The 26,521-nt window shown below is 39.8% G+C and overlaps 1 protein-coding gene and 1 long non-coding RNA gene across 5 annotated transcripts in view; one reads left to right on the forward strand and one right to left on the reverse strand.

Annotated features, from left to right (window-relative positions):
- LOC129726854 (interleukin-1 receptor accessory protein-like 1) overlaps positions 1 to 26,521 on the reverse strand; it is a 57,093-nt gene that overhangs the window by 26,801 nt on the left and 3,771 nt on the right. For 2 of the 4 annotated variants that reach the window (XM_055684011.1, XM_055684012.1), the window contains exon 3: positions 23,888 to 25,491. In XM_055684011.1, coding sequence (XP_055539986.1) covers positions 23,888 to 24,177 — 290 coding nt within the window. In that variant the 5' untranslated portion in view covers positions 24,178 to 25,491. The remainder of the gene's footprint in view (positions 1 to 23,887; positions 25,492 to 26,521) is intronic. The other 2 variants (XM_055684010.1, XM_055684013.1) reach the window with 2 other exon arrangements.
- Positions 1 to 26,521, forward strand: part of LOC129726859 (uncharacterized) — a 57,510-nt gene that overhangs the window by 25,435 nt on the left and 5,554 nt on the right. The window lies entirely within an intron of this gene.

The raw sequence follows: 26,521 nt of genomic DNA on the forward strand, positions 1-26,521 counted from the left end.
CGCCCCATCCCACACCGCAAAGGTTGTTCAGGCGTTGTGTGAGGAAAACTTGACCGATTTCATTTCGAAGAATGAATAGCCTCCGTCGTCTCCGGATCTGAATCCACTGGATTATTTCGTATGGGGATACATGATGTCGAAGCTGAACGACTATAAAATAACAAATTTGGAGCAATTCAAGCAGGTTATCACGAAAATCTGGGACGAGATGCCGATGGAGCACGTGCGCGCTGCTTGCGACGACTTTCCGAGACGTCTGAAGCTGGTTCGATCAGAGAAAGGTGGTGTAATTCCGAGATAACGTCGGTGAAGTATCTTTATGAGTTACTGAATAAAGCTAAGAAAGCCAGATTCAGATTTTCTTCTTATTCTTTTTCTTATTCTTGACAGCTCGATTGTATGGGATATTAGGTAATATGGTTTCTGATATGGCCACGATAGCACGAATCGCTTGATATCAGGTGTTATGCGGTGTAGTGTGAACGAGGTATGCAGAAGACTGAAATAAACGCTACACTTTCCTTGCTACTCTTGATTGTATATTCCACTGCAACAACGCATACAAGCGAGTAGCTGTATTTCATTTTATTACTTTGTTTGTTACATTTTTTGTCTAATGCGTGGTTTAAAGACACAAAAAGTAATAAAATATTGCTCTAAAGTAATCTAGGCCGTTTGTATTGGGTGAATATACGAAAGGAACGGGAAAGACAAATACTCGAAAACTCATCCTTAAGCGAGTTTGCAACAGCAGCATGCTGTAGCAGTGTTGCTGGAAAAATTCAATGGTGAGCCGTTCGTCAGACATTCAATCGTAGCGGTTTGAAAAAGTGGATTCTTCCATGTAAAATCGTATGGAAACATTAAAAATTGGACGCAAAAATATAGTTCGATCTGAAAAGTTACACAGTTATTCTGGACCTATACTGCCGTTCCAATCATAGTAGTCCCATGTTCTACACAAACCTCATGTACGCTGGGACAACTATGCTTGGAAGGGCAGTATAAGTAACACGAAAATTGCATGGGAGCTAACATTTATTTTTTGTTCCAGTCTATTGTGTATCTTGTTCTTTTTCATCTATCGAACTGTTGTGTAAACTAGAACATTATATCATGTCAAACTCGGAAGTTATGTACTATATGACTAACACCTATCAATAAAACTACACACTTGATAAGAAAAATTAAATTAAAAATAAATAATTGCAAAACTGCCGCCGATTTCCCGTGATGTGAGTTTGAAAACACGATTGTTACTAGAAGGAATGCCATTACAAACGAAACTGCAACGGTCTAATAAATTAGGGAACATCCATCAATGACGGTAGCATTCTAGGGGAAGGGTGGGGGGTCTTACAGTTTTGTGACGAAATGTGACAAGGGGAAGGGGGGGGGGGATCAAGCCAAGCTACGTAGTAAATATAAACTAAGAAAAAATTTAGAATTTTTTCTAATTATTCTTTTTTATCAATGTTTTTTTCTGATTAGGGTTATTTTTATTACTTTCTTGTCTTTTCTTGATCATCTATGATACAATGTTTTTTTTATAGTAAAATTTGCAAAAAAAAGGTCATGGGAGGGGGGGTGTTATAAAGCTACGTCATTAACTATAGGGAGGCCTGACTTTGTGACGAAATGCTACGATGGGGGAGGAGGGGGTCAAAAAAAACCTAAAAAAAGCTACGTCATTTATGCATGCTCCCTTATCACTATTATCACTAAACATTTTGTATTGTAGTTTCAGACAACATCATACTTAATTGGGTTGTTTAGCTATTCACGGATTTCTGATTTTTATATCATGTAAAAGAGTGTAAATTTTTGAGCAAAACGTGATTTAAAAAAAAATCATTGTCCTTCGACTTTTAAATGAAGATTAAAAAATCACTTTAAATCGCTACAATGACAGTTCACCCATATACACAATGTCATTGTAGCTATTTCGAGCAATTTTGGTTCGTGATTCAAAAATCGAAGAACAACGAAAATTTTTGAAAATCACGTTTTGCTTAGAAAACGCAGCTCTTTCAGATGATATAACAAACTGATATAACAAACTGATATAGCTAAACCACCTATATTTGAGGTACTGTGAAGTTTCCGGCACCCATTTTGTCTGGTTCGGAGCTCGATAAGCTGAATTACCCTAGAGTAGTAAAACCAACACAAGCTTTAAAAAGGAAACTGAGGACATATTCCTTTTCAATACTCCAGTGTTATGAACGGAACATAGTCATAATATCAGTTTGGACAATTTATACTTTATGCAGTCATGCAAAACATGTATGATTGCCTCACAATTCTTGTTTGGTAATTTCCTGTGTCTAGCTGATATATCTACAATTAACTTTGCAAATTAGAGCCTCTATTTTACGTTTATTGTTCACGAAAACTTCTAGTTTCAACGTTGGCAGGGGCAATTCTTCTACCTTCGTGACTCATTTTTGAAAATTGTAATCTTCCATAATCATACAGTACAGCAGGGAAAGCAGATCCCTCGGGTCGGTATTTTGCGCGCATACAAATCAACGGACATTTTTTCCAGGAATCGATTCCTCTATTGTGCCCTGTCGGTACGAAAGAAAATCTGCAAAGAACAAAAAAGTAGCACGAAGTACGCCATAATAATAATAATAAAAATAATAATGATTCAGCAGAAACCGAAGTTTTCGGATTCCTCCCAACGTTTTTAAAACCCGTTCATCGTTTCTCGTGTTCCGATGGGGTCAGTTTCGCTCTGCTCTTTCCCACCGTTTTTCCATACCGATACTAACTAAATTGGTTAAAATCTGAACGCAGCCGGTGACAGTGCTCATTATTGATTTCTTTTAACTAATGAACCTGTCTTTCCTAGCTGTGCTGTTTACTCCGTTTATTTCGTCATATTTTGTTTTATTATATTAATTTCATATCATTATCTGACACAATTATCGCCAGCACCAGCTGTGTTCGTTATTTTTCAAGGCGGGTACTTTTTTATTAATTAGGTGTATATTTGTTTGTACACAAGTACCTGAAAGACAAATGCGTTTGTAACACCGATGTAAAACTTATTCATAGTTAAGGTTGGAGTATTTCTTTTGTTTTTTTCTTCGTGCGTGCATAATATCAAAGCTGGCTCTAAGAAACATTCGATGATGTTCCTAAACGAACAGGGGCAGCTTTCCGTTTCATGCTCAGTTGAAACAAGATTTTGGCTTATCAGAACTCAAATCATAGTTAAACTTACTTATTTGTAACTAGCTGTTCCTATTTGTTCACTAGTTTTATTTTCTTCATCTATAGTTTATTCGACACGGCACAAATACAATTAAATGTTTAACGGCGCCAATTATATCTGGTAGCTTACTTTCTAAAGTATCTTAATAACTAAAAGCAAATTTTTTATCCTCGCTGCCGACTACGAGCTGAAACTAAATCTAACTTAAAGCTAGGATATTTTGCATTAAAAGCACAGGTTTGCTGTTTGATGGTTTTCATTGCCATAGGTAAGCAGCATATTAAATTTGTTCCGCTGCTGGGCCAAGATATTACGGACTGGCATAATGGGTTGTTTCCATCGGGCCTTGAGAGTATCGTGCCGGTCTGATTGCTGTTTCCGGATCCGGGGTCTTAACGTGTTCTTGTCGCTTGGTTGGATGTAGGCGGAAGGGGATAGGACTAAACTGGGGCGTGGATGGATTACAGGAAAACGTATATAAGGGACATGTAGGATAGGTCACGGCTCGCCAAGACATCACGAACAGTAACAGCCGGCTGCCTACCTTCGGCCTGCAGGGAAGCTATTAATCTAGACCTGGCGTCACGGTGTACAGGGCATGACCAAACAACGTGCTCTATGTCGTGATAACCTTCACCACAGGCACAGATACCACTCTCCCCGAGCCCAACACGACGGAGATGCGCGTCAAATCTATAGTGATTGCACATAAGCCGGGACATCACGCAAATGAAATCCCGACCTACATCCAACCCCTTGAACCACGGGTTCGTCGATACCATTGGGATTATGGAATGTAACCACCTTCCCAGTTCCCCCTTGGTCCAAGAATTTTGCCAACTGATGATCGTATTCTGACGTACAAATGCGAAAAATTCATTGAAGGCAAATTGTCTTTCATAAATATCACCGTTTGTTGCGCCCACCTTAGCCAAAGAGTCCGCTTTCTCATTACCCGGTATCGAGCAGTGAGTAGGGACCCACGCTAAGGTAATCTGAGTAAATTTTTCGGATAAAGCACTCAGATGTTCCCGTATTTTCCCCAGGAAATACGGAGAGTGCTTAACATCTTTCATCGATCGGAGAGCCTCAATGGAACTGAGACTGTCCGTAAAGATGAAATAATGGTCCGTGGGCATTTTTTCGATAATCCCTAGGGTGTACTGAGTTGCAGCTAATTCTGCGACGTAAACAGAAGCAGGATTATCGAGCTTATGGGAGACGGTTAAATTGTTATTGAAGATACCGAAGCCAGTGGACCCATCAAGAAGTGATCCGTCAGTGTAGTACATATTGTCGCAGTTGATGTTTCGATATTTATTGGAAAAATTTTTAGGGATCTGCTGCACGCGTAAATGATCCGGGATTCCACGAGTTTCTTCTATCATGGATGTATCGAAAAACACAGTAGAATCAGAAGTATTTGATAAGTCGACACGATTTGGAATATTCGAAGAAGGGTTAATATTTTGGGACATGTGATTGAAATACAATGTCATAAAACGGGTTTGAGAATTAAGTTCGATTAACCTTTCAAAATTTTCAATCACGGGACGGTTCAAGACCTCACATTTGATTAGAATACGAGAAGACAGGCTCCAGGCGGTTTTTCAATGGTAGTACTCCAGCTAAGATCTCCAAACTCATCGTATGGGTCGATTGCATGCAACCCAAGGCGATACGCAAACAACGATATTGTATTCGCTCCAGTTTGATCAAATGTGTGTTTGCGGCGGAGCGGAAGCAGAAACACCCCTACTCAATAACAGACAGTATCGTTGTTTGGTAAAGCCTTATAAGGTCTCCTGGGTGGGCTCCCCACCGTTGTCCGGTTATTGTACGAAGAAAATTCACTCTTTGTTGACATTTTTTCATCAGATACCTCACGTGACAACCCCAGGTGCCTTTAGAGTCGAACCAGATACCAAGATATTTGTGTACCAAAACCTGAGAAATCGTTTTACCCACTAATTGTGTTTGAAGCTGAGCAGGTTCATGCTTCCTAGAAAAAACTACTATCTCAGTCTTCTCCGGAGAGAAGGATTCGAGGATTACCTTCCATGTGCAATCTAACCGTAGCGACGTCGAACATAAGGATAGATCCAAAGCGGTTGGGGGCGCTGGAGGTTTCGGGATACGTGTCATTTCACCGTTGTTTAAAATAGTCATGTCGAAGTCATCGCAAAGGTTATAGATTAAAGAGGAGCGGTTATCATTGTAAGGGAAACCCCAAGCCACACCATGGGAGTTGAAGTCTCCCAAAACCAAACGTGGCGAGGGAAGAAGTTCTATTAAATCAAAGAGCAGCCGTTGCCCAACCTGTGCTCTGGGAGGAATATATATATTGAGGCAATACAAAGCTCTTTACCTTGTATTGTCATTTGACATGCGACAACTTCGATGCCTGGAATCGAGGGGAGGTTAATACGATAGAAAGAAAAGCACTTTTTAATCCCTAAAAGTACTCCTCCATATGGGGTGTCTCGATCAAGGCGAATAATATTAAAATCAGGGAAGCTGAGATCAATATTTGAAGTAAGCCAAGTTTCACAAAGGGAAAATGCATCGCATTTGTTTTTATTTATCAAAACTTTAAACGAATCAATTTTTGGTAAAATACTTCTACAATTCCACTGTAAGACAGAGATAGAATCCTTCATATACGCAGTTGAATTAGGCATCGAAGGATACAATCGCTGCAAGGAGGGGCCATTGGGCAGTCAACTGCTTCAAAAATGATCTAACTGTTGGGAGGAATGCTGTAAGAAAAATTTTAACTGGATCGGGTACATTGAAATTTTCAAAAATCTAGTCCACAATGTCAGAAAATTTCACTAATCCAGAGTTTGTTTCATCAACTGGATGTGCAAAAGGAACAACTGGGGTTTTAGATGTTCCTGGCAGTGCTGGGAACTCCTTCTGGGACTTTAAATTTGCAAGCCCAGGAGGAGTTTGCTTCGGTATTTCCGCAGCACTGTTTGGTTTGTTCGTACTTTTCATTACACTTTGGGAAATCTTAGGACCTTTACGGGGAAGTTTAGGAGAAGAAACATTTTTCCTCTTCCTAGACTCCCCAGGATTGGCATTAGATGTTCCCGCTGATGAATCGTCAGAATCGGTGAGGACAACAGATCAAAGGGGTTCGATGTTATGGTAGAAGTGGTCACGGTCTTCTTCAGCATCTCAGCATAAGAACGCTTTGAACGCTCCTTAAGTGACCGCTTGATTTTATCTCTGCGCTGCATGTACACCGGGCATGTGGAGAGCTCATGCTGGTTTTCCCCACAGTGAATACATTTTTCAGCATTAACACTGCAAGAATCTTCCGTATGAGTCTCCCCATACTTGCTACATCGTGCCTTATTGCAGCAGTAGGCGGCTGTGCGGCCTAACTGCTTGCAATTGGTGCAATTCATAACACGGGGTACATACAATCGCACAGGCAGACGAACCCGGTCGATCGAGACGTGGCTAGGGAGTGCAGATCCGGCAAACGTAACGCGAAACGAGTCTGACGGAGTGTAAACTTTTTTACCGCCGACGAGAGACATGGACCGCAATTGCTTACAATCCAAAATCTTCGCCTGTGTTTCGGTATTTTTGAAGCAACCGGTTGCGCTTTTTGGGATACACTCGACAGACAGACTCGAATCGGTTGAGACACCGTCGATCTCCACGTCTCGTGCGGGTATGTAAACGCGATACTCGCGTGTGAAGAGTTCAGAGCAAGCGATAGCATTGGCCTGTGCCAGATCACTGACCACGACACGGAGCTTGTTAGGTCGGACCTTGGAAATTTCGGTCACGGCCTTGTACCCCTTTGTCAGGTCTTTAGAAATTTGCAGTATGTTTAATCGCTTTGAATTCACTCCTGCCTTTGGACGAAAATAAACAGTATAGCTGCCCTGTTGAGATCCGTACGGGTAAAGCCTGGGGCGAGGGGGACTGGAGAATGAATGAAGGGTCAGGGTCAGGGGGGTTCGGGGATGGTGGCACGGGAGGCGAGGGATCTATATCCATCGCGCTAAATGTAGCGCACTAGCGCCGACAAGAACACGTACCTATTTACTTCTTCCTTCCAGCAGTGGTTGTCCGATCGTTCGAAGCTGCACCCAAAGCAGCCAGCAGCACCAGTACAGCAGCACCAATACAGCCACCAGCAGTGAGCCGGGTGTGAGATCACTCAGCACAGCGACAAGACTCGACTGTCAACTGATGGCCTTGAATTAGAAAGATCTATTCACTGTGCACAGATCAAAACTGCAGCTGGTATTTTGCACCAATACAGCCAAAGCTGCGAGCCGGGTACAGAACGTAGCGACACAACTCACAATCTAGTTGGCCTTTAGCGCGAATAATACACTCTTTTGTTTGGCTATTCGTACACGCGGACAGGATTGTAATAGAACGACCTCTTTGCACGTCCGTTTCTGTTAGAAAGCCTATAGAAAAGAGAGACGCCATGACACTCACTTCCATTAAGCTCACACCAAAACGGCTGGAAGGCCTTTAAAGTTTCGAAAGTTTTGACGCAAAGTATTGCAATCAAGTTGCGATGAAAAAAGGGACTTGCTAGTTTACGGAACAACTTGTATGCAAGTACAATTTAAAAAAAGAATTGTTAATGTTTTTCGAATCCCAGCTCTCGAGGTACGATGCTGGCCTAACAAGTCATTCATCGTAGATTCGAGTCTTGACTCGGGAGAGACTGTTAGTGTTAGTAAGATCGTAGCGCTAGCCTCGCAATTGTCCTGTACACTTAACGGTCGGCTGCGAAGTCTTTGTATAGTAAACAGAAGGTCAAGTTCCGAATCGGAATGTGACTCTAACACATATCAAATTTAAACATGTTTGATATACGCTTTACTGTCATACGGTTTCATTCCTGTTACGTGAGATGTGTTTGGGTCCCTAAACATATAATATTGAAAAAGTCACGCAAAATAACATCGCGAAGCTTATTTTGGCGGGGTAACCCGCCGTTTTGGTTTGACAGTTACCATAACGGTGAGTTCTACGTCTTCTCTCTATCCTATAGGCTGACTAGTTTCTGTCGAGTGTTCGACGCGGAATGATGTTCACTAGTTGTTTTGATTCAGTGTGGCCAAATGCGAAACTTTTTCTAGAATATGCAAATATTTCCAGCGTAACGCAATCGGTTCTGAGTAATTATAGGAATATTTGCAATTCAGACAACTTCGGTCAAACGTAAAAATTTAGAGAATAATTTGAAAAAAAAGTTTGGAAATAAAGTTGAATGAAGATTTCAAAAATCTAAAGCTATTTCATCGTAAATGTATGCATAGAAAACTACAAATCAGTCCCACTTATTTCTTCCTTATTTCCTTCAGTTTCAATGCTGTGACACGCAACCTAGTTTAACAAGTAGCGCATGCATTACTTTCTATTGACAGTGGTAACAGCGAGGCCAAGTTAATGCTCTCGGTCCATTTATCCATCGGACTCACGCGGCTGAGGTGTGTGTAGACAGCACTGTGCAAGTACCTCTTCGAAGTTTTATAGTTTCGGCGTTTTCAGGAGACGTGGCAGAAAACTTGCAACGGAAAAAGATAATCACTTCTCGGAAGACCCATTCTTTCTTGTTTCCCACTCTCTTGTCGTGCACTGTTTCGGGTGAAGTAAAGAAGAGATTCTTCGCTCATCCATGCACGACACATGATGGACCTTTTTGGCCGATTTTATTATTCTTTCCACACAATGAACATTTGCTGATTCATAGCAGTGTTTGATGATTTGCGAAAGGTGTACCCGGTAGAGGTCTAACATTTTCGGATCATGCGAATTCCTGAACAACGAAATCATTTTCAAGCAACGTTGAAGTACAGTACAGGCCTAAAGACACGCAAATTACTATAATCCTTCTAAAATCAAAACAAGACACAATATGTTTACATTTTAAAATGAGAAAAAAAGTTGGAAATATTCAAACAACGATGAAAAATAAGCTCTGCGTAAGATAAAGACAATACTCGATCCAACACTTTTCACCATTGGTTTTTGAATTAATTTCACATTCTCTCCTCGTTATCATAACAAAACTTTTCATCGCTCACGATTTGGCTAGGCAGTTCTACTACGAAATGTTCCGGTACATCATAAATGTTTTCATTGTCTAATTATACGTTTACTTGATGTGGACTTGAGGGTGTTCATAAAAACAACAGCGAAAACTAAAGTTTAATCACAGACAAACAGACGTACCACTCGCACGCTTACACTTATTAGCAAAGGAAAAAAAACGACAGTAATGCCGCTGGTATCGCTGTAAGCAAAGAAAAAAAAGTTTTTACGAAACTAAGTTAGTAGGCTCATAAGTGAAAGTATTCAAGCAAAAGCGTAGATTTTTTATGATTTTTCTTCGGAGAAACACGTCTGTTTGTCTGTGGTTTGATTAGTAGGACAAACAGCTCTAACCACATCGTAAAACAATAAACAGACCAAACGTATTAGTTTTGAATGTGTTTACGCAATTGAACAGGGTATATCCAATCGAAAGCGCAAATAAGTTTATGATATACGAGACTGCCATACCGATATGAATAAATCATTGAGATTGCACGCTCATATACCAAATCTTTACCAATGGCACGCTTCTAGAACGGGCAGAAATCGGAGGTGTTATTTTTACACCCACCCATCGGATCAGTAGCAAAAACTATAACAAAAGAGACTAATGACGGTGGTGCTGCGTAGGTAGAACGTGATAAGAAACTCAATCATCGGAAGCAGTGATTGATTGATTGTCTTTTTGTGCTGGCAGTTTTGGGATAGTTAACGGCTTCAAAGACGTGAAGTTCACGGATATGCATGTTTGCAAGCTAGTTTAATGATGTTTTCTGTGTTGTTTATGTAAGAGCAAGCCCACCAGTGGCTGAATTGAAGTTTCTAAAGCTAGTTTGGCAACTCCCACCATAACGCGGCAACCGCACCGGGCGTTGCTATGTTGGTTTGGGAAATAGCAATCCCCACCTCGGGTAGTAGCGAGTTATTAAATTTGGCAACGCGATAGCAACGTGCCGCATCGTTGCTATTTGATGAATAATGTCAAACTGTTGTTTGTTTTGTTGTGCTCGATAGTAAATGTTCGTAACAATATTATGAAAATAATGAGTGTTTCGAACATAATTGGTCGGCCCCGGAAGACGAAACGCTTTGCCTTGGTTAAACACGTCGTAGGACGCAAGTATCGGCGTGAACCAGTCTATTTTAATTTCGATTGAGCTGAAATTTTACACAGGGTGTTTTTTCGGGCGGATGAACATTCACAGTTTTTTGGTCAACCATGTCATTATTTCAATAAACCTGGAAGGTTTGAGCGAATTGCTCGGGCGTATAACCGACTATTGCTGCGACCATTTTTCGCATCTACAGCTGTTTTAATCTTCGAAAACAACGTAAGACGATTTCGAAAGCAGCGTTGGAAATGGTCATCGGTATAGACAGGTGTTTCCAAAAAATAAAAACATTGTTAAAACGCTGGATGGCAAACTTCCTCAGCATAGCGGTCAATATTTTACCGTTTTCCTAGCTGAGAGGCACCCCGAATCTTTCCAAAAATCCTTTTCATACTCGCGTATAGAAAGATTTGTTTCGCAAAATCATTTTCTTCGTCACTAGAATCAACCAAATACTCGAGAACAATTTCCGAATTCTACATTTAAATTTTGTTTGGCTGCAAATTTGCAAATATTAATAGCAAATTGTAGGAATCGAGACAGCACAAAGTACAAAATACAATTAATGACAGTTCGCCAATTTTGAGTATAATAGTTATTGAAGGCAACGTTGCGAAACATTCCACGGTCTAACGCAATTACTTTAATTAAATATACAAGGATAAAAAAAATCCATGCACGCACAAACGAAGAAACCTGCAACAGAATTGTGTTATCGAGTATTTGGGAGAACGCAAACAAGGTTAAAACAGAGTTGCTTGAAATAAAGGGAATATTTTATGAAGCAGAAAGAACGCAGATCATTCCGGAAACAATTGACGGACAGATAAATTGGTTATTACTAGATGCGCAGAGCTTTTGGGAAATACGACACACACACAAACATTTTGCTGATGCTAGCTAGTGACGGTCTTTATAAATTAGCAACTGCCGGCATTGAAAAAAATAAATGAATTGGTAATCCCCAATAGCAAAGACCGGTGCGAATATCGGTTGCTATCCAAAATAGCAACGGCCAGCGTTGTGAAAAAAGCAACTCAAATGGCAACTCACCGGTCGCTTGCTCTAAGGAAACAATTGATTATTATCCTTCTTGGAATACACTCTCTAACCTTCCAAGATCATACTGCTAGCATATTTAACTAGGATGTCATTGCTGAAAGGTACCTACAGTTTCCTCATCTCTCCAACAAGCTAGTGGACGATGGGGCTATCGAGTTTTTCTGCGAACATACAAATATTCTGTGAGGGGCAAATTGATCCTCAAGAAAATCACTCACCAATTCCAATGCAAAATAAACTACAAAAACTCATAGTAAATCAAGCAGGTATCGCTAATAACTTATAGGTATGGCAGTACGGAAAATAAGAACTGTGTAATTTCATTTTGATGTAAATATCGCATGTCTTTTCTTTTAATAAATCATACTTCGCAAAAAAATCCCTCGAAGCAAACAAACCGCGATCCTCCGATTTGTACTGATAGGCGAGACAGGCCGAGATCACCATCAGCCACATATCTTCCTTGTGCCAATTAGTGTTTTATATTTCTTCATACTTCACTTCTTGGATTGGCAGGCCGGACCGAGGGCCTGCTTGCAATGTCATAAATCATGTATGCAATGGATGGCCAATATGCAATCAAGCATGATTAAATTATGTTCTTGCTCATTAAAATGAACAGAGAAAAATATAGCAAGTAGAGACCATACCGTCAGCGTGATCCACTGCTGTGTACATGTATGAGAAATAATGATCGCTTGAAGCTACAATAAACATTTTTCGTATGCATCGGTCCGAGAAACGTCGGAAAAATGGCACAATTTTTGTTCTGCTGGTAATATCGTTCCATAGGTCGACTTTAAATTATCGAACACAGAGAAATTTTTGCATGCTAATTTGCATTTGCATATGGAACAAGAAAAAAGGTATAATGAAGTTTCAAAACTCTACCGTACATAAATAAATGTGCAATTCTATAGCCGTTTGATCAAAGCAACACTCAAGTACGGACGTTTACCCTTCACACTCTCATGCACATTGCAATAATATAATTTAGAGCTGCTGTTTTGCGCTGAATAATTTTTCTGCTTTCTCATAAAAGTACGCGGCTAAATCAAAATAACAAACCAGGAAAAAGGCACAGAAAAAAAACATTTCATACATTCCGCACAGCAGCATTTGGGAAGCCCTTGAGGCTATATTTTCGCTGCCACAGCATGGAAAACGGAACGAAGTCACCTACAATGATGGAGAAAAAAAAACAAGAACCTGCAGTTATAATGATGCACCTGAGAGCTCTCGGTCGAAGCGAATTTAATTATATACACGAATCATGCCACTTTTCGCGTCCGTTGTCTCATTATGCCATGTCACATCAATTGTCCATTGAAGCCCCGATGAATGAAATTGTTCCAATGTGCAGTCCGACTGGCACACTGCAATCGCTGTGATTGACAAACGAGTTGCATGTGTCTGTTTGTTTGTTTTTTTTTTTATTTCAACCACACGTTGATTGCTTCGTAGGTGATGCTATTGTAGTTTAATGCATTGCTACATTAAGGCTAGTTTTTGTTTAGTGTCATTAATCTTTGTGTCTTCATCATCGGTTTTAACTGGATTGCATATTGGAATTGGATTGTTTGGATTTCTTTTTGTCACAACAAAATTACTGTTTACACAGTGCACACAATTGAATGTTCTCTTCACAGTTCAATCTTTTCAAAATTAAGGTTTGTTTTTCATTTAGAAATTGGCCGCATTCAATTCCCGATTTCTCCATTAGGAAATAACGTTCAAAATCGGTGAAAACATGTTTGTGCAGAGTTTTCATTAAATTTTAACAAAAACTACAAGTAATTTTTTCTTCTCCTGTTCTGATGAATTCTCGACCTTTTTGTCGAATACCTCCCATCAATTTCTGCACAGTGGCAACACCAACCGTATCGACCATTTTTTCCACCACTTCACCATATCAGATGATGTTTTGATTGATTTGCCACACTTCTTCAATTTACGCTTGACTATTACCCAATATCTTCCAATGGAACGAAACTGTAGGTAGTTTGGTGGATTAATCCTTTTTTCAATAACATCAATGATATTCTGCTTGTACCATTCCAAAACATCCCGGGCGTAGTGGTAGTGGTAGAACTTTACAAGGCCTTCGTGTGACTGGATGAACGGCAAAACTATCTCCTGAAGACACTTCTTCTTATAAAGTTGTCCACTCCAGTGATGAAAACTTTTATCTTCTTGCCAAATCATAAACTTGCCGGCGAATTCATCCGCGAAAACAAATTCTAACCTACCTGTAGCATTTCCCTTACGGTTAGCAAAGTAAAATTTTCGACCCGGGATTTGTCCAAAGTCCATTTTGACGTATGTTGCATCGTCCATCAAAATACAGCCGTTGTACTCTGTCTGGAATTGCTCGTATAGCTTTCTTGCTCGGATTTTGGCAACCATTACTTTTGAACGCGTGTAAACAAACAAACCTTTCAGATCCAAACGCTATCATTAGTTTCTCGGTACGATAACTAGAGGCGCTGCAGTAAATAACAGGAAACGGCCAAATACTAAAAGCCCAAACACAATGGATACGTTTGCGTTGCGTTGACGTTAATTTGACAGAAAACGTATGGGCTAACTGTCAAATTGCCGCAAACGCAGCCGCAACGTAACTATTGTGTTTAGGCCTTAAGTGGAACAAACATTAAATGAAGAACTTTCAAACATGTTGAATATTTTGATGTCTTATTCAATATCCGATAAATAAGGAACATAAATTTTGCACGTTTAATGTCAAGCATGTTATTGATGTCTATTGGTGGTAGTTTTAGATTATCTCACCAATGATCAAACCGGTAATGAGAGTGAATCTGACTTGAAGGATTGAAAGATGCTTAGCTCTTATTTATATAAAAAAGCAAAAAGCAATCGTAAAGGTTCAACACAATTAACACTGGGAAAAAATGAACCGAAGTTCCCACTAATTGGAATATAGCATATCTTATGTCAAATTGGTGTGCAAAACATGGAATGATCTATATTTCCACGCAAATATAGGGTGAAAAGAGGCAAAATAGATTATTCCCCGTGCCCTGCATAAAATGAAACCATCACCAATCGATTTGTTGACCAATTTTACATGATATCTGATCTCCGCATGTATTGACACTTCATGTAGTACACAACTAAATCTGGTTTCTTCATTTCATCTGCGGCTAATTATAGTATAGTCTAGTCTAGTCTACACTAACACAGCCAGTACTTGAAAGGAACCTGGAAAATCACATCCACATTTTTTTTTTAAGAAATGATTTCCATACGTTTTTCTCGTCCACGGCCAGACCTACTGTGTAGCGCAACATCATACAATAAAATCTAAGAACGGGGCAATCCGTACCAACCGATCCGTATGTAAGAAGTAATATAATTCGTTGGAAGTGACGAAGCTAAGTAAGTACACTTCTTTGTTGACCAAGCCCCAAGTTTTTTTTTTTCATCCACCGACCACTGAGCGACTGGGCATTTCATAGCACTTTACCTACTTGTTGACGCAAAAACTACATGCAAACGACGCAAGAACTACCAGTATATGCGGAAAACAATTAAAGCAAGAATAATTAGCTTCCATTCAAAACTAAACTTTTCCTCTAGAGTCCTATCTCGAACATCAATCCGAAACCTTTTTCCACAATCTTATTTCCTCCTCATGGTCAAAGCACTCAAAATTTTCCAGGTTCATTTTCACAACACATTTGGATTTCTCCGATATAAATTCACTTTTGGCACTCACAATATAAATAACTTATTATATTCGTGCCCACGCTTGCTTAGATTCCTCTCATATCATCTGCGACTAATTCTAGATAAAAAACTCAAATCACATCAAAATAAAAAAATTTCAGCGAAGCAACATTTTAGAAAGATTTGCAATGCTTTGTACAATTCTAAAAGCAAATCAAAGCAAAGCCTTGGTGCTACATTCCGGTTGGGAACTTGACCAACTGTTCAATGTTTAATGTACAGGAAAATTTCGGAGCTAGTGCTACGATCTAATTGACAGTCTCTCCCGAGCCAAGACTCGAACCTACGACGACTGATTTTTTAGGTCAACATCGTACCCTGAAACCAGCTGAAAGGTTGTACAATTCTAACTAAGCGAAAACTTTGTTCAGCACGAAAAAACAGTACAAAAATAAAAATCTAAAGCTAATTATTCTTCTTGGCTTAGTACATTAGAATTGCAGAATATACTAATTTATTTTGTTTTAAAGCATTGTTTATAGATTATTCTACTTGTGAATTTAACGCTGGTAATTATAGCGATTAAAACCACCAGCCCTTGTACTCGTTCATATGAAACAGTCATTATTCTTCATTAATCCTTTTCACAAGAAGCTGAACTCGGGATGGTTTATCGATTTTTCACTGGAACTGGATCGATAAATACGTGGAACTCAAAATGCTTGACAGCCATACCAACCGTTCCATGTTTTGGCGAATTGTTCGTGTACAGATTTCAAAGAAACCGGCTCAAACCCAGCCATCCAATTCTCTCTAATGGTAAATATTCGTTCCCCGGGTTTGATCCTTTTCCACACTAGCAACCTTTCCAGCATAGTCTTCGCCCAAGCAAGAGAAGAAATACAGAAAATGAATTTCCCCGAAGGAGAAAATTCATAATCACTTCCTCGAACCGTGGGCTGGGGAAAATTTCCCCAACAGTAGATAACCGATTTCTTTACCCGTGTCCACGCACCACCACGCTTGGAGCTGGCGACATGAGACAACGGACTTCCCTGTTATCGCTGTGAGTATGTTTGCAATAACCGTGGATTTTAAAATTCATAAAAAATAGATTATCGCAATATTTATTAAGGTGCACCGAAGGTAAAACAATATGTCAAAAATTTGTGTTCCTGCCCCGATAACGAATGTTCACTTATTTGTGGAAAAAAATAACTATGACACACCTTCAAAAAATACTATATAACGCTTCTGTTCTCAGTGCTGCTGCGCCGAATTTTCCTTCTCGGAATTCTCGAGTCCATAAGGCTCAGTTTTCCCGCGAACCTTGCGTAAGCATGGCGAATGCTTGGGCAGCAACAAAGGTTAAACTTCTGCAAACTCGCATGCGACGAAATTGCGAACTTTGGCTTTCTATGGGCCGAATGTAAGATCGCCACTAAGAGCAGATATTTTTTCAAACGACAATCTGGACAAACCGTCGCGATTTATAGCAAACGTAACAATTGCTACATAATCAAAAGTATCAATATTATCTCAAACAATTTAAAGCTTTTGGAAGCTACCACACATAGGTTAGAGTGAATCAATAATTCAAATAACAAATGGATGCTTGTTTTTTTGTAAAGTTCAGAAGTCGTCATGCATGCAAGACATTTAAGTTAAACTTCTCACCATTTCAAGTGACACCATACATGAACTACAAGATTCATAAACGAGCGTTTACTGTTCGCTACAAATTTCATTCCACGAACTCTTAGATTAATGGGTGTTCCCATTCACGTCTACACCCATCAATGCTAAGAGGATGGATAATTACTTGTTTGGATTTCACGCACCATTGCAAAACCAGAAAAAAACAGTTTTACACTACCATAACTAGCTTATCGTTAAGCGCCGTTCCTATGCACGTTGAAGGTGAAGTAGGTAATAGTTAATCCTTGTGGTCCTTAAACACGCCCAGTTTCGGCATTTAAATACTATCATACGATTACCGGTCAACATCTTTTTAGTGCAATGATTTTCATCATAAATTTATGTGTTATAACTAAAACAAACTTTCGGAATTAATCATAATTGTACCATTACTAGTACTGTTTTTTAACAACCAACTTTTGTGTGTCGCCTCTATTTGTGTTTTTGTTATTTCCGGATTACTGGCAAGCTGCCGACTGTTCTAAAACAAACTGAACATCTCGGATGTAAAAGTGTGATCTAAACATAGTTTTATCTGATTGTTGATTTTTGCCGCAAACAAACCATCTGTATCTTTTGCAACGATGAATCAGTGGGAATTTCGCTGAAAGCTGGCCATGTGCGGCCAGCTGAATCCAGCGGTGGCGTGTGCGAGTAAACTTGGGAATGTTTACCGACGGTTTAGGTTGATTATTGTATGCTTACTACTTGGAAATAATTTTGCGCTGCTTACGAGACGAGCTGGGTTTTACTATGGAACATGACGCAGATAAATTCCTGGCAGATGACTTAATTTCAATATTTCGGGTAGGGGGTTGCAATCAGCTCGATGTAGAAATCTTATCAGAATTATGCAACAATTGAAACGACTTTTTTAACAGTCGAATGATAAAGTTGGTCAATTCAGCACAGAAAAATAAGTATAGGAAATATATAAGTTTATTTATATTATCAAATATATAATATAACTTATTGACAAACGTTATCAGAGCCAATATAGTTCAGCGGTGACTCCTAAGTTTCTGCCTTTTACTAAAATTTTGAAATTTGATTATCTGAACAATTATTCTAGTTTCATCTTCATGTTTTTTATATGATCTCGAATTTTTTTTTTGAATTTTTAAATTTTTTATCCTATTCTCGTTTCGTGCTCTATTGCTTAAAAAAAAGTCTATTAATGATTTATCTTTTTATATTTGCTCTGCTAACATTCTATCCATTAGTTTATGGGGTTTACCATTCTGGTTCTATTTATTATTTAAATTATTTGTTATACAAAGATTTTTGTTCAATTTGTAGTTGTTTGTTTTTAATATTTTGTTTATTCGCCATTTTTTGTCGAGATTCATAATACTCTTTTATGTTTTATTTTTTATGTTTGTTTACACTTCTTTTTAGTTTTCTTTAGAGAATCGAAACGCTTTGTAAAGTTCGGTTTGGAGCTCGGACGCTATTTTAACGAACGCTGTTTCGAAAACCCAATGACAAAATCTCAAGCTGGTGTTAAAAATTTTTGTTGATAACTTTTACTAATTTGCAGTGTTTTCGGTTAAGGTGAAGTGGGAGACACAAAACTGGGGTACCATTGACACTCTACAATTTACAAAATGGTTTAAGGACTTTTTTCCTGATAATTAGAATATTTTGAAGCAAATTCGTAAAACGATTCTGATTCTACGGCCTATACAACACTTGTAAAAACAGGTATTAGTCTAGAGCTCAAACTGGACAAAATGAAAGACTATAGCTTTTTCACCATTCCTGTGAATTTTGGTGCCCCTTGAATGACTTAAATGAGCTTTCCCGTGAACCAACGTAGAAGCGACGAATCTGGCGGGCAATTGCTGTGCAGCATTTTGACCTTCTTCTGTATACATTAGCGGCTCCAAAATTCACAGGAATGGTAAAAAAAAGCTATAATCTTTTCAGGGCAATTTAATTGAGCATTAGGACAACTTATTTTTTGCTGGTTACATATTTATGAGGTAGATGACATCCGAAAAAATAGCAAGGTGTGTTTTTTCTCGTTTTGTTTTCGAGAAAAGTCAAAACGTCTTTTTTGTCTATACCTTAATAATATACCATTGCATTACACAGTGATTCAAAAAGGCAAAAGATGGCCCCTAATTTCATAGCCCCTTCACCTTCATCGTAGGTTAATTGTGTCTTCGAAACAATTGATTTGTATGAATGACTCGTATAATCTAAAATTGTCAAAAGTTATGAAAAGTTCACTAGAGTATCGGCTCTATTATCGTCAGGTGTTTTTTCGATTGGGGGTTAAATAAAGTCATACGCAACTAATCATTCGCTGCAAGATGCTCTACAATATGAAGCACTATCACGCAAGAAATTAACGCTCTAGGACCTCCTGACGATAGTGGGACAAACCATGAAACTTTGCTGAACAAACAAAATCATTATCTTCATTGGGTACAAAGTAATAAGGTATATTCTATTAAATTACTTTAAAAGTTAGTGTGTTGAACTAAACTTTCATGAATTGCATTTTACAAGAAAACGTTGTTTGGAGGAATTGCTGGAGCACACAAAACACATATTTTTGACATAGCCCACAAATCTCCAGGACTTTCCCGTATAAAGTTATAACATATTTTAGCTTATTTTTCCGATAACTGAACGTCAAAAGGGGCAAGTGGAATCTTGATGCCAATTTTTTCCTTATATTAAGAATACTGACTTTTTGTACTAAGAGATAGAGGAACGGGTTATTTGGCAAAGTTTCAAAATATGCCAAAATCGAAACTTTGCTGAATAAACAAAATGTCTATCTTCATTGGGGACAGAGCTTTTTAATATAGTAACTTTTAAAACTTTTGGCTTCTGAGATTACGGGAGTCATTCATATAAACAATTGTTCCGAATACATTATTAAACTAGGATGAATGTGAAAGGCACTTTCAAATTAAGTTTCGCATTTTGTCTCTTTGGACCAATGTGCAACCTTCAAAGCATGTTTAAGACTCTTAAGAAAAAATGAAGTAATTATTCTTGGTTCCGCTGTACTAATGAATCATTCCATCAATAGCACAAATGTTCTTCTTGGAGAGCAGCTTGCCTGAGCGTTTGTTCCCCAGGTTAGGGGCGGCTTAATTGGCGACTGATTTTTAGCGGACGGCTGAACTATGATAAGCGGTGTCTCGCCAGCTACACTCAAGACGGCAGCCTCGCCACGAGACTAGGCGTTGCAGCTTTACACACCTAGATTTTATTACCGAGAACTCAACAGCTGATAAATTCAGCGAAATGTTCTACAAGTTTTCGGCGGAATTTTCAAGAACTTCGGCAAATGAAATGTCAACACTTGCTGGTTTACGGTAAATCGATATATTTGCTGAGTGTTCGTCGAAATATATTGCTGACATTTGTTAAAAACTTCGCCGAGCTCAATCAGCTGTTGGGAAGTTTGCCGAGATAAATTAAGTGTGTAGTAAGGCAGCAATCGATATAGGCCGAGGCAAACGAAAAAGGACAACGATTGGAAAACTTTGGTACACTAAGGTCGCTTTTTACGCGGTTTTTTACGCGGGTTTCTTTTTACGCGGCTTTTTTTACGCGGATTACGGAATTTACGCGGTTTTTACGCGGCATGTATGCCCCGCGTAAAAAGCGACTTTAGTGTACTTGGAATGTTAGGTTTCGGCTCGAACCGGCATGCGCGGGCATCTCGGCCAAAGAGCTACGGGAGGTAAAAGTGGAGGTAGCGGAGAAAGTGAATTCCAGGCGGTTGATCCGACCGCGGGCACTTCTTTTAGGTTATCCATCTACTACAGTGGCGACGACTCAGCGGAACGGGCCGTCGACTTCATGCAACTAGGACACCAAATGAAGCGTGTCATTAGGTGTAGGCCTATTAATGACCTTCTATGCGTATTAAGGATCAAGGACAGATTCTTCCATTACAGCCTCATAAACGTGTACGCGCAGACGAACGATAAAACCAACGACGTTCTATGAGCTGAGACAACGTATGGAGAGTGCCCCCAACACGTCATGAAGATCGTCATCGGAGATATCAACGCACAAGTCGGACGAGAGGAGTTCTTTCGTCCCGTTATTGGTAGGGAAAGCCTTCACTCTACCACAAACGACAACGGCTTGAGGTTCGGAACTTCGTCGCGGCCAGAGGAATGGCCATCTGTAGTACCCATTTTGCAAATCTGAACATTCGGAAGCACACCTGGAGACACCCCAATGAAGAGGCCTCGCACCTTTCAGACGTCATAGACGTGCGGTCTGGTCCTTTCGAGGACCAAACCTCCACTCGGATTACTATCTCGTGGTAGCTAAGATTCGCGTCCGGCTGTCCAACGTATTTAAATCGGGATCGGCGAGGAAAATACATCTGGACATCCAGAGGTTATCAGCGGAAGGAGTTACTGCAGAGTATAATCGGAAAGTTGTAAAACGGATCGGTGAACAAGCTGGAGTGGACCTGGACGAGCAGTGGAAGCACAGGAACAGCGCGAGAAGGCATGACAGAGCGAATCACGCGTAGTGGGTTGTTCGATGCTGAATGTCTTGAGGTGGCGGGAGATAAGAACCGGGGCTACGCCAACACGTAAGTAGCAGTTAATCGTGTGGCGCGTCAGATACGGAAGAAATACCGGGAGACAAGAGCAGCCGTAAGAAACGTGAGCACTACGATCGCGTCCTCGCGGAGGCGGAGACTTGCTTCACCAGGCAGAACACGAGGAGGTTCTATGAAACGATTAACGGAATCAGGAACCGGACCGTACCAGTACCTGCCATGTGTAATGACAGGGAGAGAAACCTGATTACCGATAAATCGCAGGTGGCCAGGCTTTGGAAGCAACATTTTGAAGTGGTGTTGAACGGTGAAGAAGGTAGGAGAGTCGTCGGGAGGCCCAGAATAGAAATTGGGGAGAACGGACAAGCTGAGGACTCACCAACATTGGACGAGGTGGAGAATGCTTGTAAAGAGCTGAAGAACAACAAAACCGCTGGAAAGGACGGCTTACCAGCCGAACTTTTCAAAGTCGGGAGCAAGCGGCTGTGTAGTGCAATTCACAGGATTATCCTCAGGGTATGGTTAGAGGAGCAACTACCCACGGACTGGTTGGAAGGACTCATATGCCCTATCTACAAGAAGAGACATAGACTCGAGTGTAGTAATTATCGAGGCATAACGCTTCTCAATTCCGTTCATAAAATTCTCTCCCGTATCCTGTTGCAGCGACTGTAGCGGACTGATAGCGGATGAGCGACCGGCGAAGAGCAAAAAAAAACGGATAGAAGTAGACTTCGCACGCGCTGGATGTGTGCTGTCGACGAGGATGCAAGAGCAGCGAGTGTAAAAGGGAGACTGGAGAAGAGCAACAAGATCGAGTTGTGTGAAGGCGTCATCTGGATTCGACATAGGATCTCAACGATCTGTCGCCATACAAGTAAAAGTAAGTGAGTATAGCACAAATATCAATAATAATCAGTTTAATTCGATAGGAAACAAACAAGAGTTTTGAGATTATCATTTCTTTACGGTCCGATAAATATTCCCATTTCAAAAATTCCTTTCCAATCAGACTCCGGGCAAAATTTGAATTAGACATTCTAGATCGTAGTCGGTCCGATATCGATTATTTGATTTAAAGTTATCTTGGTATTGTTTAAATTTTTTTTTGTATTATTTTGTATCACTTTGGTATGCCTTGTTTTGCACTACTTTTGGCACATATAGAGTTTTCCAGGTGCGTTTGTACTAGTGCAATGTATTCGATTTTTCTTTGTTAGCTGTGAGAATTTTTCGCCACCTGTGAGAACTGTCATCTAAAAGAGAGAATAAAAAACTACCGAGTTTGATTCACACTCTCACAAATTTCAATATATAGTGTAAAGCGGGCCATGTCATAGTGTTCGTGTGTTTTCGCTTTGAGAACTCTATAAAGTTATTTGTCGTATTCAGTGCTGCGCATATTCACTGTCATGATATTCAAAAGCAGCGATTTTCATGCTTCTTTAAATTGATAATCATACTGCCCATGCGAATGTTGATATTCATGATACCAAACGATACCAAACAACCGATGAACACCGACAGGATGAACCTCAATACTCGTGTTGATATTTTGATCGTCAATAATGAAAATCATTTCAAAATAGTGAAAATCAAAATTACCTCATTTCTCAATTTATACTGAACTGTGCGGTGTACAGCTTCTGAATAGACTTCTACTACTCGGATTGATAGTCACCGGATCTTCTCTGAATATCATTACGAGGCTTTTGATATTCATTCCACTGTTCTGTCATTGAAAATGATAAACGATATTCATGCTTCGTCGCAATGAGCATAAGTTACTGAGTTGCATCAGAAAATAAATGCGGTGACAATGAGAACAATCCAATTCATCTATTCGTGAACAAACATCGATATTCTAAGGCACTGGTGGTATTAGTCACCGTTGAAATATTAATAAAATTTTTGAATGTCTGGCGTCGAACACAAATCACGTAACGCTAAAAACCTAGACTTCAGATCCCCCCCCCCCCATATGTAACGTTAAGTACCGTTCAATATGATTTCCCCCCTCCTAAAATTACGTAACGCTGGACAACCTACCCCCCTTCCAAATTTGCAATTTTGAGCGAACATCTCAACGTAACGGTCTCAACAACCTCCCTTACCCCTATGTAACAATGAGTAACGAAGACATACCCCCCCCCCCCCCCTCCTCCCTTTATGCGTTACGTAATTTGTGTACGACGCCTTAATGAAATCAATTCGATTAGAAGTACTTTTTTTAATTTTTCGTAATTTCAAATTACTTGAGGCGACTGAAAAAATTAATTCGAACAAAATGACGACATGCCATCATTGATTTAGTTTACAAAGGTAAAGAAAACTTCTTTTCGACACTAAGTGCTATTTCTATCAGGTAAAACAACTTTCAAATTTTGTCATACGATGGTGTCACGCAAAAAATTTCTAGGGTTGCATTGGTTGAACAAAAAACTGATGAGGACATTTTCCACTTACCATTCTATACTGCGGTATCCTTTGGCGCAACAATGCAAGCTCTTAAACTGTCCGAAAATACCGTACTCCTGGTCTGGCACCTCTTTGGTGAACTGCATGTAGTCAGTAGCGATCGAATTGTTGTACCGATGCTCACTGCAGTGGTCTTCTCCATAAACCACCGGAGTCGTGACCGCAAAACAGGTGGCAATTAGTAACGTCAGCATTTTGGCGTCGCCTGTAATTTCGTGCCTCTTTCTTTTCGCCGCCTTCGCCGTTGCCGGTCGTCTGACTGGCACGAACAGTATCATGGTGACGTATTTTCACCTATGCTCAACCACCAACCCGATAAAGTTTATCTCTAGCCGTGCCGCAAACTTGACGATCGCGGCTTGCGTGACGTACTTGTGATGCAGTTAAAGCGTTCCGGCAGTAACTTTATGACGCACAACAACTAAACCGACGCGCTGTATGACATTGTCAACACAATAAACAACAACACTAATATGCTTATTAATCAATCAAATAAACCATCTCCTCGCGACAATATATCTTCACAGGTTTTTTTCTTCTCAGTATTGTTCGTCGCAGCGATTTGGTTTCTCCTGCCTATTTCCTAATCCCACACTCACGGAGCTCTGTTTCGATGTTTGCTTGTTTCTAAGTGTACCGGTCTCGTTTCACTGATCCAAATTTTGTTCTTTCTGGACAAACCGCTTCCGCTGGTCGGTGTCACGGTTTCCGCGCCTCAGTAAACACACCAATTGGACCCGAACAGAGCGCACCGAATTTCCAGGTATTACTTAGTCAACGAATCGTTGCTGTCGCCGTCGTCGTTACGGTCCACGGAAATGGCGAGCCAATTTAACAACCTGACTGGGTCGCACAATTTCCACTTAGAAGCGCTTGCTATATGAAACTAGTACTGCCAGTGAGCAAGCATAATTCATTTTTTCTTAGAAATTTCACTACCACAGATACTGCTCTGAGACGCTTTTAATTATAAAAAAAAACTAGTTCGATGTACACTTGAAACCGCGCGGCGAGTTGCACTGTACACTGTTGTTTCGTTTTTATTCCGTTCCAACAACTAGCAATTAAAAAATAATATCATTTATTCACATATACCCCAGCAAAACCCCATAAACATTCCTGGTTGATCTCCTCTCGCATGTAGTTACGCTTGAGGAAACGTCAATGACAGTTTCTCGAAATGTTTACGATTTTACTGGAACTTTCAAACCCGCGAATTCAATGATGCACTGGAATTTCGATCATTACAAATTAAAGTTTTATTATCAACCTCCTTTTCCTGTGTATTCCACCAGGAAACAAATAAAACCATCTCACGTATCGTCCGGCGTCAGACGGCGATGATCTTTACCGAAAGCTGCACTAGCTTTTGTTGTTTTGGCCTGTTTCTTTCACAACCCTCCCAGTTTCCGGCTCTCGAAGATGTAATTTAAAGTTGTTACGAGTCGGTGTCGCTTTGTTAAATATGTCGGTGGAAAGTTGCGCGCTACCTTCAAGTGTTTTGTCTCCGGCATGAGTGGCCAACTTGTGGGGCGCGTTATGACAATTTTTTCTCGGAAAGCATTGGCCGGGCTTGCTAGTTTAATTAGTACCTGTGAATAGCGGCAGGAGAATAAGAAAAAATGATAGTCAGTATAACGCGATAGATACGATTTCGTAAGGGAGGTAAAACCCTTTCTTGGGAGCAATTTAACAATGCGAGTACTTTAGTGCCACACTTATGCTGATGAAAAGACGATGTATACTAAGAAAGCAAGTAGTTCTTGATAAGTTGTAATATGAGCAAGCCATAAATTTTAGCCATTCGTGTTAATATATCTAGTTTGCCTTGGTTTTCAAACAACTTTGATTGGTCGTTGTAGTTAATTACCAGGGCCACATAATTAGCTTCTTAATCTACCTCGATTTCAATTTCTAACGCTAGCATATTTGCTTTTTCTACTATCCTATCATAAACTTATAAATTGAACACATGATGAATTAGTTGGTTCCTTCATTTCATACTGAAAAAAGGGAAGTATGATAAATGCGTACAGTTGCAAATGTTGCTTAAAATTCATTGTACCAATTGAGATATATATTTTGCGAAGCTCTATATACAATTCTAGGTACTCATGTGGATAAGTTGCTATGTACAGTGGTGGGCACCGCTAACCGAAAATTTAGCGACGCTAATCGCTAAGTCCCTAACCGGAAAATTTAGCTCGATAATCGCTAAAGTTGTCATAATTTCAAACGCATTGCAATTTACCAAAGTTCTTGGTGTGCCGAAAATTCAATCTAGACCTTGTGCTTGTTCTTCAAAATGCTCCTGTGGCTTGTACGATAGCTGGAACTCCATTCTAGGGTAAAAAAACTGACAAAAGTAGCTTTCGCAGTAAAGTATGTTCATCTTTCGAAGCAATTTACGTACGCCATCAGCAATTCACAGTTTTTCTAAATATTTATATTGTCGCTTCTCTACAAAATTTAGCGAATTGGCGATTAGCGTTTTGAAGGCCAAAATTTTAGCGACGCTAACAGTTTCGCTATCCAGCTCAAAAATTTGCGAAATCGCTAAATCGCTAACTGAATTTTAGCATCGCTAATTAGCGAATCAGCGAATTAGCGGAATGGTGCTTA

The sequence above is a fragment of the Wyeomyia smithii genome, chromosome 3 (genome assembly GCF_029784165.1).
Source record: "Wyeomyia smithii strain HCP4-BCI-WySm-NY-G18 chromosome 3, ASM2978416v1, whole genome shotgun sequence".
Taxonomy (NCBI): domain Eukaryota; kingdom Metazoa; phylum Arthropoda; class Insecta; order Diptera; family Culicidae; genus Wyeomyia; species Wyeomyia smithii.